Here is a 17683-nt window from a genome sequence, read left to right as displayed (position 1 = left end):
TTTCTTATAGAAAAACTAAACATGCTGACGTGGTGGTGGCTGTTGTGTCTCTGGGTTTTTGTTTTTAATGTCTAAAACATGATGGTATGCCCAGAAAGGCCTAGGGTAATATTTTTTTCCACAGAGATGGAGCGTGGCATGGGTGGAGGATTTGAGAGAGACTTTGCCAGAAAGGAGATGAGAATGTCTCGAAGCTTTGGAGAGCCCCTTGGCAGAGGAATGGGTAAGAAGGCCCCGCAGGCCCCACGGGCAGGGCCCACGCCCAGGTGCAGGCTCACCCTGATGTCTCATGTTCTTTCTTAGGCAAAGTCTGCTGTTTTTCCTTAGGCTTTTAAAAAATTGTGTGTTTCCAAGACCTAGAGAAAATCTTTCGGTCCTTGAATTTTTTCTTGGTGTCAGTAGCACCACTTTTCTTTGCATCTTTTCAGGTGGCTTCCTTTTTCGCATTGGTGTAAAGTGCTTGCTGGCTGTGGGAGTTGACGCTGCTGTGTCGCTGTGATACTGTGGCTCTGTAGTCGTGGTTCAGGTTGTCAAGGCCCTGCTAGGTGGGGCGCGAGTCTCCGCGGTCCTGGGCTCCGTGGTGCTCAGTTACCCAGGATGGTGCTCACTGATGCCTTTGAGGGACGCCTCGGTGGGCTAGAAAAGCCCCCTGACGTCGAAGGCCTTGAGTGTTGGGCCTGTCTGAGTACAGGGAAATGCAAAGAGAGCTCAGCCTCTCTTTATGGGACACCTCTTTATGGGCTGGATGTGAGGATTTTAAGCTTTTGATATGTAGCTTGTTTGAGTTGAGCTGTGTTAGAATTTATGAAGGCCCTAAGAGACTCATCCTTCAGCTCGTGAATGAGACAGGATTCTTAACTCTGCAGATCATCTCTGGGACTCCCGTCGTCTTTGTGTCATTTATGAAGATCAGGAATTACTAGAAACTGTGTCCCTCGGAGTCGATTCTGTTTGGTGGAGACTGGTTACACTTGTTCCCTGACCACAGTGAGGAAGCCGAATGGTTCTCTTGCATCTCACTTGGCTGGTAGTGAAGAGTTACCTTTTTCCTGTACTTGCTTGATTGGACTGTAGCTTTATTCTAGGTTCTTCAAAGCTCTAGAATTTGGAGTGGATTCATAATCTGTGACTAGGTCAGTTAAAAGCTTCTTGTTTTCTTGACTGGCTTTGTTTCTGTGTCTTGCAATGGTAGAGTCTTTTTTAAATACTTTAAAATTTGTCATTTGGCTTCAAATACCGGTTTGTGGATACCAGTGGTGAGAGCAAGATGGCACGTGGCCGTGCTCCCATAGTTACTTTCTCCTGCTCTGAGCTTTCATCCTTTGCCACTCTGTGGTGCGCCTCACCTCTGTGATGAGGCCGTCAGCCTGGTCCCCGCTCTTGCAGTGGCATGAGAGGTAGATTTGGTGAGGTGGCTGCATGTGGCAACAGGAAGCTCGTCCCAACCTGGATAGACGCAGCATCTGAGGCCTTGCTATCTCCTGCTGCTCTGGCACTTTCTCTGTGCTGGAGACTGTGTCGCCTGTTTATCCTGAGGCCTCCCAGAGTGACCATGGGCAAGAACAGAGGGCTTTGTTCTAGAATTCCCTGCTGCTCCTTGTGATCAGACCCCAGTTAGTAAAAAGGTCTTTGTACCAACTAAAATATTTGTCGGTTTCAGAGTAGTTGCCGGGATTGGGTTTTCGGATTCACTTCTTGATCTTTCTGCTGTGTTGTTTACTTGACACTTGGAGCGTTTTGGTGCTGCTTTGTGTGGTGCCTCCTTACTCAGTGTCCCTCTCTCCAGACAAGGCAGTGGATGTTTGCAGGGATTTAGATGGATACTGTGGTCCTTGACTTTGAAGGGCCTGGTGCAGCGGAGGAGCCGATGCTGAGGGTGGCTCAGGGCGGCAGCAGAGGTCCGTATGCAGGAGCGGCCTGGTGAGGGAGCTGTGGATTCCCGGGCCCCTGGCAGCCATGTGAGCACCACACGAAGGTGATCATTTTCTCTGTGTGAAGACTGGGAAAAGCCCTGCTCTCCATGGCTGCTAGAAGCGTTGTGCGCCAAGACCACTGGATCCGAGCAGGGGACGCGCCTTGTGCTGGAGGGGCTGGGGGCCTGCGAGGGTTCAGCGTAGGTAGAGGGTATACAGCAGCTGGAGAGGGTCTCCCTGGGGCACGAAGAACAGATTGAGGTCAAGCCGCAGCAGGGAGGCCTGTGAGTGCCCGTGGGAAGAGTTCGGCTTTTCTTTCAAACCAGTGGCGGATGGCTGTGCAGGCTGTGGCAGGGAGTGGTTGGAGGAAAGTGCACCTCGGCTGGGCATGTGGAGCAGGGCCGCGGGCGTGCCGGAAGGATGAGCCCTGTGCTTGCCTGGGAGGGCTGTGCCTTCTTGGCGTCCATTCCCACCTCCTTCCTTTGGCAGGGAGTTGTCATACCAGACATGGCTGTGGGGTAGGGGTAACCTCCTCGTGGTCATGGTCGCAGTACGAGGTGTGCTCTGGAACTGTTGTCCATGTTGCTGAGCACACTTCAGGACCAGAGAAGGGGTGCGTGGAACTTGCTTCTACAGAGTGAAACACTGAGAAGGAGCTTTCGAAGCCAGCACTAACGATAGCATGAGACGAACTTGAAGGAGATTTGGATGGCCCATTGGCAGGCCAGCAGCAGCGTTTTCTGTTGGTGTGTGTATTGGGGTTTTTACTTTGCCGAGGCATTGTCTGGCACCTAGTCTCCATCACAGCGGCCCTTCCAGGCGGGGCTGGTGGGCTCCGCTGGCTGAAGTCTTGCCATGCGGGGCTCGTTAATTCGGGCGTATTTCCAGCGCTGCGTGTGGTTGCTCCTGGTTTGCAGGGCTTCTGCTGTGAGTGTAGCTACAGCTGTCGTTTGCTGAAGGATAGCCGTGAGGTGTGGAGTGGATCTGGGTGGGTGTGGGCGTCGGGCTGTGAGTACTGAGGGTCTGGACCAGCTGTAGAAAACTGTGCGACTGGCCCCGTTCTTGCTCTGACTCTCCAAGCTCAGTTCCTGGGTGCACACTGGCTCCCAGCTCTGCTGAGCGCTCTCCCGGAGGGCCCTCCCCCGGGCCTTGGACTCTGCAGCTCCAGGGGATCCCAGCAGCGCCACCAGTCATCCGGCTTCTTAAAGTTTCCAGGAAAATGATCCTGTCTGTCTGTCCGTTTCTCAACCCCTCCCCCTTTCCTCTATGTTTTATTTTGAAATTAGTAGTAGTCCTACTCTGGAATCTGTAATAAACAAATTTCTATTACATAGAGAAATTTGGCTAATTTTTTTTTCTTCCTGATTTCCTTAGAAATCCTAAGTAATGCACTGAAGAGAGGAGAGATCATTGCAAAGCAGGGAGGAGGTAGGACACGCTTAGTTTTGATGTTTTGATGTTTAGAATAGGTTGTTACTGTGGGGGACAGTAGAGTATAGTGGGGGAAAGCATGGGCTCTACAGTAGACTGCCTGGGGTGGGAGCCAGCTCTGCCTCTACCCAGCTGTGTGACGTTGGGCAAGTTACCGAACCTCTCTGGTTTTCTTACTGTAAAATGGGGATATGATAGTACCTACCTCACGGGGTTGTTGTGAAGAGTAAATGAGTAAATGTATAGGAAAGGTACCTGCGTAGGTCTGTGTAAGTGTTAGCCACTGTCATTATTATAATGGCCATGCAGTTTGGGTACTTTTGTTTTCAATACTATAAAATTGTAAATTCTGGCAGTAAATATTTTCACTTGACTATAAAAGTATACCACCTAATACGTAGCATGCTTGCTAAAATATATACACATGTACTCAGAAAAATTCAGAAAATTATGAAGGAAGTCATTATCTGAAATCTCACTGCCCAGTGATGAATACTGTGAACACTTTGGAATGTATCTTTCCATTAATAGATATTTTTATAATGGGTACTTAGAACTCAATGTACTTTTTTCAGCCTGGTTTTTTTCCACGGCTCTGAGTGTCTGGGCATTTCCTTGGTGACTCCACGTGCTGGTTATTTCTGTGGGGGCTGATGCCAGCACTCCACGTGGGCACTGCTTCTTCCTAGTTCTCTGCTGCTGGCGGCATCTGGGGAGCCAGCTTCATTTCTCATGCTCTTGGGCATGCCCCCTACCCTCTCTAGGTCTCACCTTTTTTGTAGTTGCTGGCAAATATTAAAATTGTGTGTGCTGTTACTCAGCTAAGGAAACAGACATGGAGAAGTGGAGGGACTCGTGGGAGGTCACGACCTCGGTCAGTTAGAGAACTGCTGGGTTTCCTCTTCTCGAGTCTGCATCTTGGACTGGGCTGCTTGATCAGTCGTGGGTTGGCTGCAGGCTCCAGTGCCCAGTTTCAGAGGCAGGTGGCAGTGTGGTGGCAGTGGTGAGGCTTGAGTGAGAGGGACCCTTGGGCTCTGCATGTGGGAAAGTTGTGGGGGGTGACCTTGGTGGTGGAGGCAGACCCTCCTTGTCCTGAGTTGCCAGCATCATGGGGTCACTGTGCACTACTGCTGACCTGCCAGCACATGTCTTGCTGGACCGTGGTAGTGAGAGACTGACCCTCCGCCTCTTCCAGAAGGCACTGTGCAGTGCCATCCACTTCTTTTCCTCTGAAGCCAGCAGAGTGATGCACAAGTCAGTGGGTGCTTTCCCGACAAGTGAGGTTCTCTGGAGGTGGCTGTGTCCCTTTGCACACAGAGGATCTGTATTGGTTTTGGTGTTTGTTTTCTCTCTTCTTGATTACATGGCCGAAGTGTAGCTTCTGTGTGCTCTGGAGGTGCTAAGGAAATGCAGCCAGACTGGCCACCAGCAGGGCATCGTAGAGGGACAGCTGGGAGAGGATAAAGGTGCTGCGTGCTTTTGAGTTGTCACCATATAATCCGTGTAATCTGTTACACCGTGTGACCCTCTGAGTGTGGGGTTTCCAAGCCTGCCCGCTTGAGAGCATTTCTCAATGTCTGGTGGTGGGGAAACCACAGAGATCTCAGGAATTGACAGCCGTGGCTCACAAAGCTTGTCACAAGTCCTAACACTTCTGAAGGAGCATGGAGAACGCTGTCCTCCAGGGCAGGCTTTTCTCTTTCTGTTACGGAGATTTGAGCCGTGGCCCAGAATAGGAAGAATAGTAGGCTCATTGCCCAGCGCTAACAGCTGTCAGCATTTGAGGGCTAGCTCGTGATAAGTTACTGTGGGGCTTAATTGTTGAGTCGTGGTTGAGTTTGTGAAGTGCCCAGGCCTCTGCACCCACGTCACCCTCCTGGCATGGTGTGCTCTCACATGCACAAGTCCCTGACTTCTGCCTGTGCTGTGTGTCTGTTTCAGGTGGAGGTGGAGGCAGTGTCCCTGGAATCGAGAGGATGGGCCCTGGCATTGACCGCATTGGGGGTGCCGGCATGGAGCGCATGGGCGCAGGCCTGGGCCACGGCATGGATCGTGTGGGCTCCGAGATCGAGCGCATGGGCCTGGTCATGGACCGCATGGGCTCAGTCGAGCGCATGGGCTCTGGCATCGAGCGCATGGGCCCACTGGGCCTCGACCACATGGCCTCCAGCATCGAGCGCATGGGCCAGACCATGGAGCGCATCGGCTCTGGCGTGGAGCGCATGGGTGCCGGCATGGGCTTTGGCCTCGAGCGCATGGCCGCCCCCATCGACCGTGTGGGCCAGACCATTGAGCGCATGGGCTCCGGTGTGGAGCGGATGGGCCCTGCCATCGAGCGCATGGGCCTGAGCATGGAGCGCATGGTGCCCGCAGGCATGGGGGCTGGCCTGGAGCGCATGGGCCCTGTGATGGATCGCATGGCCACCGGCCTGGAGCGCATGGGCGCCAACAACCTGGAGCGCATGGGCCTGGAGCGTATGGGCGCCAACAGTCTCGAGCGCATGGGCCTGGAGCGCATGGGCGCCAACAGCCTGGAGCGCATGGGTCCTGCCATGGGCCCGGCCCTGGGCGCTGGCATTGAGCGCATGGGCCTGGCCATGGGTGGCGGCGGCGGTGCCAGCTTTGACCGCGCCATCGAGATGGAGCGTGGCAACTTTGGAGGAAGCTTCGCAGGCTCCTTTGGTGGAGCGGGAGGCCATGCTCCTGGGGTGGCCAGGAAGGCTTGCCAGATATTTGTGAGGAATGTAAGTGGCTCTTGAGGAACTTCTCAGTGGTTTTACACAGAAAGGGAGGAGGGAGGCAGGGAGTCAGCAGTACTGGATGGCGGCAGGTTGAAGTCAGAGGCGATGCCCTCAGAAGGGGAGCTGAGTAGCAGGCGAGGCCACCTTATCACTGTCCCCAAAGTTTGATGTTGGTAGGGTGCGAAGGGGATGTGAGAGCTTAAGACACTTGTACAGCAAGAATAGTGGGTTTGTGAAAGCCTGGGCTTGTCTGACTACTAGGTGGAACGGGCAGCGAGCTGAAGAACTCCAGTTTCTCGAGCCTTTGGCTTAAAGAGCTGCTAAGCCTTGGCTTCACAGTTCAGAGGAAAAACGGCTGTGTCTGAATTATCTTTAGCAAATTGACCACCTTCAGCTGCTGTTGGCTGGTTCTCTGGGCCGCTCCCCACAGGCAGCTACGTTGTGCTCTCCTGTGACACTCGCACGGGCAGATAAAGCCCCAAGGGAGTGCCCTTGGCCTGCTAGTTTAGAAGCTCATCCAGAGAGACTCACTTCCCTCTCGCTGGTGGGCTCAGTGTGAGGTCAGCCGGTCTCCGCTGAGGAGTCCTCAGAGACCGCCATGCTGCTCCTGCGTGGGGCCTGCTGGGGTCGCTCATCCATCTCTCCTTGTCTCCCACAGCTCCCGTTTGACTTTACATGGAAAATGCTCAAGGACAAATTCAACGAGTGTGGTAAGTGTTTGCCCAGGGCTCTCTGGGGGCTTCCGTGTGTTGTGGCTTCAGAAAGCGGAGCTTGTGGGTGACGCCTTTGTGGTGCCACGATGCTTCCATCCCAGTTTGCACAGCCACCGGCCACGACTAGAGGCCTGATGAGACATGCCATTTTTCTGCCTGTGCACACATTCAGGCGGCTTGTTGAGTTGCCCACTGTGTGTCAGACACTTTTCCGCTGTGTTCTCATTTCATCCTTAACTATCTTTGTTTCTCCTTTTCCCGCTTTTGAAAGGAGGTCGTGCTGTCCCCATTTTACACGAGTCACGCAAAGTCACGTTCCCAAGGTCACATGGCTTCTCAGTGACACTAAAATAAATACGTCTGAGACAAGGTCTCTTTCCACCACAGCACTGTGGGTTCATGCCTCAGAGTCCTTGCCCAGCTGGTCCCACAGGTGAGGGCACAGGCTCTGGGTGCAGAGCAGCCTCTGTGTGGATGAGGCTCAGGGTCTCTGGCTGTGGTTTCCTGGCACACGAGGCAACCATTCTGGAAGGTTCACTTTGTGGCCGAAAGGAAGTTGAGCTGTCTCTGGGTGAGCGCCGCCCCCGCCTCCTTTAACCTTGTCAAGTGGGAACCCCAGCCCTGAGCCAGAGGCCTGTCTGGGCGGCTCGCTGGATCAAGGCCTCCCCAGCGTTCTCTCATTTCCTCCTTCACTGGTGGCGCCGATTTCCCCCTTCCTGCTGCTGCTCCTGGGGCAGCTCTTGAGCCACAGCCTGCCTGGGGCCCCCTTCTGCCCTCCTTCCCCTCCTTACTTGCCACATTGGAGCTAGACGTTCTGAAAAGTGAGATGGGATCCCGCCACTCCCCGTGCCTCAGGGCCTGGAGCTGTTCCTCACTGGCGAAAGAAAGTCCAAACTCATGAGCCCTTTAAGGCTTGGTCCCTTCCTCTTTTCATCGCACCATGCCCCCGCCCCACCATGAGCTTGCCAGTGCTGTGCCCCAGAAGTGCTCTGTGGCCAGCTGTTACCAGCAGGAGGCCTCCTTCTAGTGAACTTCCACTTAAGCTAACTCAAAACTCCCCATGGGAAGCCTCCCGGCTGTTGACCTGCCCTCAGGCCAAGTTAATGGCTCTAGAATTGGGGACCCCTAGCACTGGCCACACTGTTGTGTCCTTGGCTCTCCCAGGAGCAGAGCCCTGCATTTCTACACTCTTCCCCTGTGCGTTTGTTTCCATGACGCTTGACACATACCTGGATGCTCAACCCACGCCTGAGTGAGTGTGCAGCCCACTCACTATTACACACCAGTGGACTTTGCACAAGTGTCCCCTGTATGGGCGATGGCCTTGTAAACGTGGTGGTGCAGGGTATTAAAGAGGAGGCCTCTGGAACTTGGCGATGAAGTTGGCCTCCCACAGCCGCTAGTTTAGACTCGAGTGTCAGGGCGGCACCTGAAGCCGCCAGAAATGCTTATCACGGGGCAGTCAGACCGCTGTCCTGCTGGCAGAGGAATGGCGGTGTGGCTGGGGGCCGCGGTCACTGGGTTCCCACCTGCGTTCTGAGCGTTCAGGCGCCAGGGCCACACTCCCTTGGCCTCTGTCACCCGAAATCCACCAGGTGATCTGGACTGAGTGGAGCCCAGGCTGAGGCTGTGCTCCGGGTTTGCCTGATGAGTGTGGTCTCTTCTTCCCTCCTGTGCCAGGCCACGTGCTGTATGCCGACATCAAGATGGAGAACGGGAAGTCCAAGGGGTGCGGTGTGGTTAAGTTTGAGTCGCCAGAGGTGGCTGAGAGAGCCTGCCGGATGATGAATGGGATGAAGCTGAGTGGCCGAGAGATTGATGTTCGAATCGATAGAAACGCTTAAGCAGTTGCCTTTTTTAAACATCGATACCAGACCTCTGAATTTGTATTTTTTCTTGTTAACCATTTTAATTTGTTGGCTGGATGTATAAAGATGTTTAAAAAATTCAGTTGCTTTTTGGGGTAATTTGAATTACTTTTTTAATGACTGGGGTTCCATTTGACTGTTTGCATTGAGATTGCAATGTGCGCAATTTTTTTTGTAGTTGTGGCATCTTGTTGACATCAAATATGACTTTGATAATAAATACCAGTTCCTGAAAGCTGCTTGCTTTTGCATGTGTGTTGGGGGGCAGAGCCACTGAGTCTCCTTTCTCCCCTGGAGCTGTGGCCCCGGGAGTTGGAGGCCGTTGGCCCCGCCTACTTTAGGAAAACTGTGAAAGTTGAATCCGCCAGAGCCGGTAATGGAGCACCTGGCTGGGAGAGCCGCCCGTCTGCCCTGGTGCGGTGGGCCTGTGGGCACAGATGCTGCGCCAGGCTCTGTTCCAGTTTGGCTTTGTCGGGCTGCTATAACAAACATGGGTTTCTCAGCTCGGGAGGCTGGGAAGTCCAAGGTGAGGGCGCCGGCAGGTTCAGCGTCTGGTGAGGGCCCTGGTGCACAGATGGCACCTTCCAGCTGTAAACTCGCGTGGCAGAAGGGACATGGGCCTTTCTAGGGCCTCTTTGACGAGGGCACGAATCCCATCCATGAGGGCAGAGACCCCAGTACCGTCACGCTGGGTGTTAGGTTTTCAGTGTAGGAATTGGGGTGGGGGTGGGGGTGCACATTCAGTCCATAGTGGCTTTTTTTTGCTAAAATAAACCAAGCAGGTGCAAGGGTCTGAACAGATGTGGTTGTGTCAGAGATTCAGGCTGAACTGGATTCCTGGGCTCTGTCAGAACTGGGTCACGCTCCCTGCTCCCCTCCCAAGACGTGACCTCATGCACAGGTGGGCAGCGTGTGAGGACCTGCGGCTGCTGCTTGGGATGTGGGCTGGGGGCGGCTCCTACCTGCCTCCCCTCCACTCTGGCTGGCACATGGCGAGGAGCCCCATCTCAGGCAATCCCACCTTGAGGTCTAGCAAGGCGCCCCCTCCCCGGCCACTTTCTCCCTGCCCCACTTTTCTCTTCCTGCCCTTTCTCTCTGAGGGGTGAGACCCTGGAGGAGAGAGTCGATGACCCCCCCCCCCCAAGTGTTTGATCATGGCTCTGCTCTGTGCCAACCAGGAGGGAAAAGAAAGACAGGAAGCAGGGACTGCTTTAAACAGGGGCTTTATGTGGTCAGCTGGAGTCTGGGAGTTCTGTGGCCGCCAGGCTGGGATCCAGGGCTCCTGGGTTTAGCAGGTGGCTGAGCTGGTGGGTTGTCCCAGGTCCCCACACCTGCAGGCCTTATCGTCCCCGGGGGAGTGGTTGGCTTTCCAGAGGGTCTGCCGAGGAAGGGTGACTTCCAGTGACACCTCCCCACATAAGCAAACAGGGAACAGCCCCTGGGGGTGGGGCATACCCCCTCCCGAGGCACTGTGGTCCCTTCCAGCGCCCCAGAGCATCTACATACCCCAGAAGTCCACGTCGTCATATACTTCCGTTTCCCTGGTGGAGAACACAGTGGGTCAGCGAGGCCCCCGGCCCCTCCCCCAGCCCGTGCCCCCCTAGTCCCGGCTGCACTCACAGGGGCAGTAGAGCTGTCCTGGGCACGTAGCCATCTGCGAAGAGAGGAGGCACGGGTGAGTGCTTGGCCCTGTGGTGGCCCCCTCTCCCCAGGGCTGCCGGGTATGCCTCACTCACACTTGCCCTTGGTGTCCCGGCATAGCATCTCGTCCTTGTTGGTGAACTCGATCACCTCCAGGATCTCCCCACGCCGGATCCCCAGGTGCTTGCCGCCCCCACGACGGGTCTTGGCATTGGGGTCGATCATCATCCTCGTCTGAATCACAATCTCCCCTTCAAACTGGAGGGAGAAGAGAGAGCTTTCGCCTGTGCTGCCACCCAGGACCCCTGGCTTCCTTCCGAGGGTGGAATTGGGGGCCTTGGTCAACTGGGGCTGACCCTGGCTTAGCCTGGCATCCACACCTTGAACTTCTTCCGGAACTCCCGCTCAGCCTTCTCCGCCTTCCGGATCTGCTTCAGGACCTTCGGGTCCATGGCTGGCATCTGCTCTTCCTGGGGGCCCTTCTCCTTCCTGACCCCCAAAGGAATTGGGTGCTGCTGAGCAAGGTGTGGGCCTCAGGAGTCCCCTTCCACTGTCCTCCCACAGCTCAGCCCCACCCTGTCCCGTGCCCTTTGCCCTGTGGTACCTGAGCTCTGGGTCTTGGGGTGGCCTCCTGGGGGACTGCTGGGTAGATGGCACTTCATCTGGGGCAGTCAGAACGCCAAGTTAGGGCAGGGCCCGTTGGCTCAGCCTCTCAGCCTGGCAGCTTGATCTTAAGTGAGCCTTCCCTGGACGTCAGTTCAGAGGACATCCGTCCCCTGACCCCTGCTGCCCACCCTCTCCACATCCCTCTCCTCCTCGGCGTGAGTTCTAGGAGATTGCCTTGCATTTTCTGCACTCCTGCTGCACGCCAGGTACAGCACTCATTTCACCCCTCACACAACCTTATTGGTGACAGTGGGCCATACTGCCATTCTCAACTGGCTGATGACGAAATGCCCAGAGAGGTAAATAACCCGTCTAAAGCCAGCCAGCTGTTAAGGGATAGAGGCAGGATTTACTTTAGGCTCTTGAGGCCATTTCGTGTCTACCCCCTAGAGCAGATTGGGTTCTGGGAATTGTAATGAGGTTTGGGTCAAAAATAAGGCAAAGGGAAGCATTTCCTAGAGGCAAAACAAAGTCCGCCTCTGAGAAGGGGCTGACAGGGTGGGGGGTGGGTGGGGGTGGGGCTCAGACTGGCCTGGCTGATGCTGAGATCTGGACTGTGAGGGCTGATTCCTAGCGAATGACCAGCTTGCCAGGTGTGAGCCCTGCTGGCCAAGGGCTTGGCTTACAGCGAGAGCCTCACGAACACCAGGTGAGTGAAGGATCCAGAACCGGGCACCCCAGCTTTCTGCCGTCCTCTTTGAATGACTCAAAGCGTCACCCTGGACATTGGAGGCCAGCAGTCCCTCCCATCAAGTGCCCAGTGCTGGGTGTTTGTGGGTACACTCGCACCCCTTCAGACACTGAGCTTGCCTCCAGGCCTGATGTTTGGATGGGTGCCGTGCACGGTCCCACCCAGAGCACTCTGCAGCTGCTCCTCCCTCCCAGAGGCTGCCCAGGCCAGAGATGGTCACCCAGCTGGGAGCGGTCTTGACTCAGGTGCCCCAGGGCCCCTACAAAGTTGTCCACAGCAGCAGAGAGCACAGACCGGGCGCACCGTGGCCCGAGCTTCCTGGCTGTGAGCCTGAGTAGGCCATCCTCAGATCCTGGGGAAGAGCTGGGCCTGGCCCCTCCAGAGGAGCGCCCGGCTGTGCACGGAGCCTCTGGAGTAGAACTGCCACTGCTGCCAGGAGGCGAGAGTCCTTCCAATGGAGGAGACTGGAAAAGGGCAGAGCAGACTTCGGGACAGTCTGCACACCTGTGAGCCCCACACGGGGCCTCAAGGAGGGCGAGATCCAGGGAAGCGAGCGGCACGGAATGGGGAGAAGGCGGTCCAGTGGCAGGGACAGTGAACAGAGGTAGGGATGTGCCTGGTGGGTTTGGGGTTAAAGAAGGAGAGGGGAAGCAGCTGCAAGGCTGCTGGAGGTGGTGTGGCCAGAGGCACTCCCTCCCCACGTCCCAGCCCCAAGAGTGGCCCCCAGACTCTGGCCACAGAGCCTCACTGGAGCAGAAGCAGGAGGGGCCCTGCCAGGAAGCTCTGTGGCAACAGAGACGTGTTGCAAGCAGCACCCCAGGGAAAGCCCGGGAGAAGCAGATGGGGCCAGGAGGGAGCCTCGGCCGGCCGCAGAGGCCTCAGCCGGAGATCCCCCAGGCAGCCCTGGTGTGAGGTTCCTCTGCCGGAAGCTCTTCCCAAAGACAGGGCAGGGAAGCAGCCTGGGGGCAGAGGGCCTGGGCTCCAGCCCCCAGGGCACTGCGTACTAGCTCTGTGAGCTGGGGCAAATCACTTCTGGGATCCTCAAGCTTCCACATCTATAAAATGGGTGGGACATTGCCTTGGAAGCCATTTTTTCTGTTCACGCATTGCTGGTTGAAGGCATTAGCCCTGGAGCTAGGGGGCAGGCGTAGGCCTCCTGCGCCTCCATCCTGCTCTCCAGGAGCAGAGACTTGGAAGAAGGGAGCACAGGGCCCTTGGAACTCAGAGCACTGAGAGCAAATGAGCTGCCTGGGCCCGCAGACCCGGAGGATCTGCTGCAGAGTTCAGGCCCCTGTCCTGCCTGGACATCCCTCAAGCATCTCAAACAGCAGGTCTAAGGTGGAACCTGACACTTTGTCCCCTACCCAGGGATGGCTCCACTCTGCACCCAGGCTGCGGGCTTGAGACTTGGGCCTCAGCCATGTCAGGCGCTTGCTCCGTCCCTCTCGCCCCTGGAAACAGCGCCAGGTCCTCCTGCTGCTTTTGAGCTGATTGTCCCACTGCTCTCCATGCCTTCTGCCACCACCTGGGCCACACCACACTCACTGGCTCCTGGGCTGCCCTTCCGCACACTGTTCCACCCACCAGGAGCTGGTGTGACCTTTCTGAAAAGCCCGTCTCCCCTCTGCTTTCTCCCCTGGCACTGCCAGGAAGGGGGACTGTCACTTGGCCTCACACCCGCAGCAGGGCAGAAAATGCCCTTGTGTGACGGACGTTGCCAGGTGCCTGGGCAGGCTGGTCTGGCTGAGGGCCCAGCCCCACCACCAACAAACCTCTGTCCTTGTGGCTGGGGCTGGAGTCGTCTGCGGACTCCACGTCGTCGTACACCTCGTAGATCTCGTCCGGGGCCCTGCGGGGATACCTGAGTGAGGGCCCCCTTCAGCCGCACCCCCTGCGCCCGTGCCCCTCGCCCCGCACACTCACTGCAGGAGGTCTGCAGGCTGGCGGGCCTGGAAAAGGGTTCCGGCAGAAGAGGGGCTCCTCCGTGGAGCTGTGGAGAGACGGGAGTGGAAGGGAGGCCAGCACGGCCATGGCACCTCTGTCCCCTCCTTGCTGCCCGTGCCGCCTGACCCACCTGTGGCCGCTGCCGAGGGCCTCTGAAAGCTCTGGACATCCCTGGGGCCTGGGGGCAGCGGGGGCTTGGCCGGAGGGGGTCCCAGGCTGCTGACCGAGGGCAGAGGCCTCCGCCGGGGTTTGAGGCTCAGCCTTGACCCTCCACTGGTAGTGAGCGCCCCTGGTCTCTGCTGCCTGGCTCCGAACCCCGGGCTGAGCGGGAACCTGGGTCTGCCACCCGCCACAGCAGTGGGCAGTGAGCTCTCGGACACGGAGCCAGGGAGCAGGGGCTTCCTAGGGAGATCCCCGAAGAACTCAGGCTGCGGGCGCTTCTTGAGCAAAGCGCTGGTCTCGGGCTGCGAGAACTTGCGGGGCGGTCCCCGGCACTCGACCTGCAGAAAATTCCTGGGGAGCAGGCTGAACTCGGGCTCCGAGGACGTCCTGGGGAGGCCGCCGTGCTCGGGCTGGGGGCGCTTCTTAGAGAGCGGTTTGAAATCCGACTGCCGCGGCCTCTTGGGAAGCGCACTGACCTCGGGCTCCGAGGACGTCCTGGAGAGGTCACCAAACTCAGGCTGCGGGGGCTTCTTGGGGAGGTCACTCAGCTGAGGCTGCGGGGGCTTCTTGGGAAGGGCACTGAGGTCGGGCTGCGAGGAGTGGGGGTGGGGCTCACTGGACTCAGGCTTCCAGGGGGGCGCCTGAGGGACCTCGCTGAACTCAGCCTGCAGCAGGGACTTCTTAGGGAGGCCGCCGACCTGCAGCTGTGGGGGCTTTCTGAGGTTTGCATTGAACTCGGGCTGCGAGGGCTTCGGGGTGGCCTCATTGGGCTCAGGCTGCCGTACCTTCCTGGGGAACGCACTGAATTTGGGTTCTGAGGGAGGCCTGGCAGGGTTGCTGAGCTCAGGCTGTGGAGGCTTCTGGGCAAGAGCGCTGGGCTCCAGCTGCAAGGCCTTCTGAGGGGCCTCACCGGCTGCCGGCTGTGGGGCCTTCCTGGGGAACAGAGTGGCCTCGAGCTGTGGGAACTTTTTGGAGAGTTCACTGGACTCAGGTTTGGAGGGCTTCTTGGGCAGATCAGTGAACTCAGGCTGTGGGGGCTTTCTGGAGAGATCAGCGAACTCAGGCTGCAGGGGCTTCTTGGGGAGATCAGCAAAATCAGGCTGCAGAGGCTTTCTGGGGAGATCAGTGAACTCAGGCTGCGGGGGCTTCTTGGGGAGACCAGCGAAATCAGGCTGCAGGGGCTTCTTGGGGAGATCAGCGAACTCAGGCTGTGGGGGTTTCTTGGGGAGACCAGTGAACTCAGGCTGCCGGGGTGTCCTGGGCACTGCACTGAACTCGGGCTGTGGCTTCTTGGGGTGCTCGTTTAGTTCAGGCAGCGGAAACTTCTTGAGGAGTTTGTTGACCTCGGGCTTTGGGGGTTTTTGGGGTTGTTCGCTGGTCCCAGGCTGAGAGGCCTGGAACTTTGCTTGAAGGCTCCGGAAGTCCTGATGGCTCCCCTAGGGGACATGGAGCCAGTCAAGCAGGGACTCAAACACACGGGTTGTGGAGAGACCGCCTTGGGGACACACCCCCTTCCCTGGGCTCCCATTCTGCTAGCTCCTTTTCCCATCCTCTGCCCTTGGCTCTCTTCTCTGTCGGTCGGGGACTCCCACATTTCCCAAGCTCCTAAACCATACCTCCTGACCTCTCCACTTGGGCTCCAAATGCGCACCTACCCTCTAGGACCCGACCTCCCCGCACCAGAACCTGACCTGCCCCCATCAGGACCCGACCTCCCTCTATCAGGACCTGACCTCCCCCTCAATCAAGACCCAACCTCCCCCTATCAGGACCCGACCTCCCCTGCAATCAAGAACCGACCTCCCCCTGAATCAGGACCCGACCTCCCCCCACTAGGACCCGACCTCACCCCCATCAGGACCTGAGTTGCCCCACATCAGGACTGAGCTTCTGCCCCCCACCAGCCTGCTGCTCCCCAGCACCCCCCTCAGTTGGTGGCGCCTTCCTTCCCAGCATCCTCGAGATCCCCTCGTTCTTGCACCGCCATGTCCCCAGTTCTTTCTGTTCTAATTTCAAAATACATCCGGAATCCAACCACTTCTCATCGCCTGCACCACTGTCACCCACTGGAGGAACTTGCCAGAAGCACCTTCCCCTGTTGCCTGGATTATTGTAACAGGCTCCTCCCTGTTCTCCCGCCCCCCCATGCCTGGTCGGTCCCCCTACAGCAGCCAGGGGAAGCGAGTCGGTCTGTGCCCCTCTGCTTGAAATCCGGCAGCCTGCCTTCCTTTCTCAGCAGGCCCTGAACCAGCCAGCCAGCAGCCCCTACCTGGTCACCAACTCATCCTCCGACTCCTCTTCTCCATCCCCCTCCTTCTCCCCCCTCCTGCCCCTTGCCTGGGACAGTCCCCCACCGCGTGGTTCTCTTCTTCCTGCTCCTCCACTTCTCTGCTCCAGCCTCTCCTTATTAGGCCTTCTTACCTAATTGAAAACAGTCAATGCCCCCTTGCCAGTACGCTCCATCCTCCCCAGCCTGCACGGTTTTTCTCTCAGCACCTGCCACCTTGTGTCATACTATTTATTTCACTCCTATTGTTCTTGAAATGTGAGGGCAGTGCTGCGGCTTTTTCACTGCTGTCCTCTCAGTGCCTGGCACCCAGTTGGGGCTCAGTCAATATCTGCTGAAATAAAGAATGTACGCAGGGCACAGAGGCAGGCGTGGACTCAGCCACGTCCAGTCTGTCCATCATGGACTCACGTGGACGGATGCAGAGACACTGAGAGAGAGACGTGGAGGCAGAGGTGGGCGCAGGGGCTCTCTTAACGGTCCCAGACACCTGGGCCGACAGGGGTGCCCACGAGGCTGGCAGGCAGGCCCCCATGGAGGGCACAGGCAGGCCTATGCACCATCTGTGTCACATCCAGCCTGCCCCAGACACAGGCAGAGGCACAAGTGGGCCAGGCCTGCTCCACCCGACAAGGTACCCCAGAGGTGGTCTCGCTGCAGGCTCCCCAAGTCTTGCTTCACTGGGGTCAAGGAGATTGGGGGAGGGGAGAGGCAGAACCGCGTGGACTGTGCCCCCGTCACTGCCTCGCTGTCTTCATCTGGAGAACGAGGAGGGTGGCGATTCCTTTCTGGGGCCTGAAATGCCTCTGTGAAAGGTCCTCTACAGGGGGTGGTCGGGGAAAGGGCCCCAGGGTGACCCACAGGGCCACAGAATCAGGATCAGCAGGTGACCTTGGGTGACAGCCGGGGTGGGGGGACAGCGGGCGCATGACCCACTTTCTCATTCACAGGAAGCCCCTGCACTCACCCTGGCTGCCTGTTACCCGCTTGCTGTTCACGCTGACATGGAGGGAGGGGAGTAGTCCAGGAAGTGTCATCTGTGCCCCCTTATGGTCGCAGCCTTGCCTGGGCCACAGCCCCTTGGAGCCCAAGCTGTCTCAGGGGTGCGTCTTGGATGCTTCCCACCTCTGGGCCTTTGTGATGGTCACTCTCCGTTCCCAGATGGCTTTCCTGCCCTCCTCACTGCTCCACTCCCATTTCCACCCAGGCACCCTTTGCCTCCGGTCAGTTGGGGGCTCTCCCGGAGCTTGGGGACTCACTCACCATGGCTGCAGGCAGGTGGCGGGCCACGAGGCGAGTGGGCCACGGGGCCAGTGGGACCTGAGCCGGGGCCGCTGCCTTCAGGAAGTGACTGTGGCTTTTGCTCCACGGGCCCCACTGGGTGGGGGCTGATGGCAGGGTGGGGAGGGCAGAGGAGGAAGGAAAGTAGGCGGAGACAGCCCCGGCCTGTCCCTAGATCCTGTGGGGTCGTTCTTGAGTCCCCGTCCTGCCTGCTACGGTCTCCTTCGTGCATCCGACCTCAACACTTTGTCAACCCGGTCACTAGTTTCTTGACTCCGCTGTTTCCCTCCCTCCCACAACATGCTCTGCCGTGTGCTGACCTCCGGACCCCAGGGAGGACGCCAT

General features: G+C 57.6%; 2 protein-coding genes across 12 annotated transcripts in view; one reads left to right on the top strand and one right to left on the bottom strand.

Moving 5' to 3' along the window:
• HNRNPM (heterogeneous nuclear ribonucleoprotein M) overlaps positions 1–8901 on the top strand; it is a 37121-nt gene extending 28220 nt beyond the window's left edge. For 4 of the 11 annotated variants that reach the window (XM_046684967.1, XM_046684964.1, XM_046684963.1 and 1 more), the window contains 5 exons: positions 125–223; positions 3288–3341; positions 5286–6088; positions 6744–6795; positions 8479–8901. In XM_046684967.1, coding sequence (XP_046540923.1) covers positions 125–223; positions 3288–3341; positions 5286–6088; positions 6744–6795; positions 8479–8642 — 1172 coding nt within the window. In that variant the 3' untranslated portion in view covers positions 8643–8901. The remainder of the gene's footprint in view (positions 1–124; positions 224–3287; positions 3342–5285; positions 6089–6743; positions 6796–8478) is intronic. The other 7 variants (XM_046684971.1, XM_046684968.1, XM_046684966.1 and 4 more) reach the window with 3 other exon arrangements.
• Positions 8902–9873: 972 nt separating this feature from the next.
• On the bottom strand, positions 9874–17683 carry PRAM1 (PML-RARA regulated adaptor molecule 1). Its single transcript, XM_046638309.1, has 11 exons — positions 17636–17683; positions 17321–17509; positions 13739–15206; positions 13588–13654; positions 13437–13513; positions 10912–10969; positions 10688–10796; positions 10403–10565; positions 10287–10320; positions 10173–10207; positions 9874–10044 (listed from the first exon to the last, which is right to left on the bottom strand). The coding sequence occupies exons 1-11, from the start codon at positions 17681–17683 to the stop codon at positions 10007–10009; spliced, it is 2286 nt and encodes a 761-aa protein (XP_046494265.1). The 3' UTR covers positions 9874–10006.

This window comes from Equus quagga, chromosome 14 (genome assembly GCF_021613505.1).
Source record: "Equus quagga isolate Etosha38 chromosome 14, UCLA_HA_Equagga_1.0, whole genome shotgun sequence".
In the NCBI taxonomy this organism is placed as follows: domain Eukaryota; kingdom Metazoa; phylum Chordata; class Mammalia; order Perissodactyla; family Equidae; genus Equus; species Equus quagga.
This window is presented reverse-complemented; position numbering and strand designations above follow the sequence as displayed.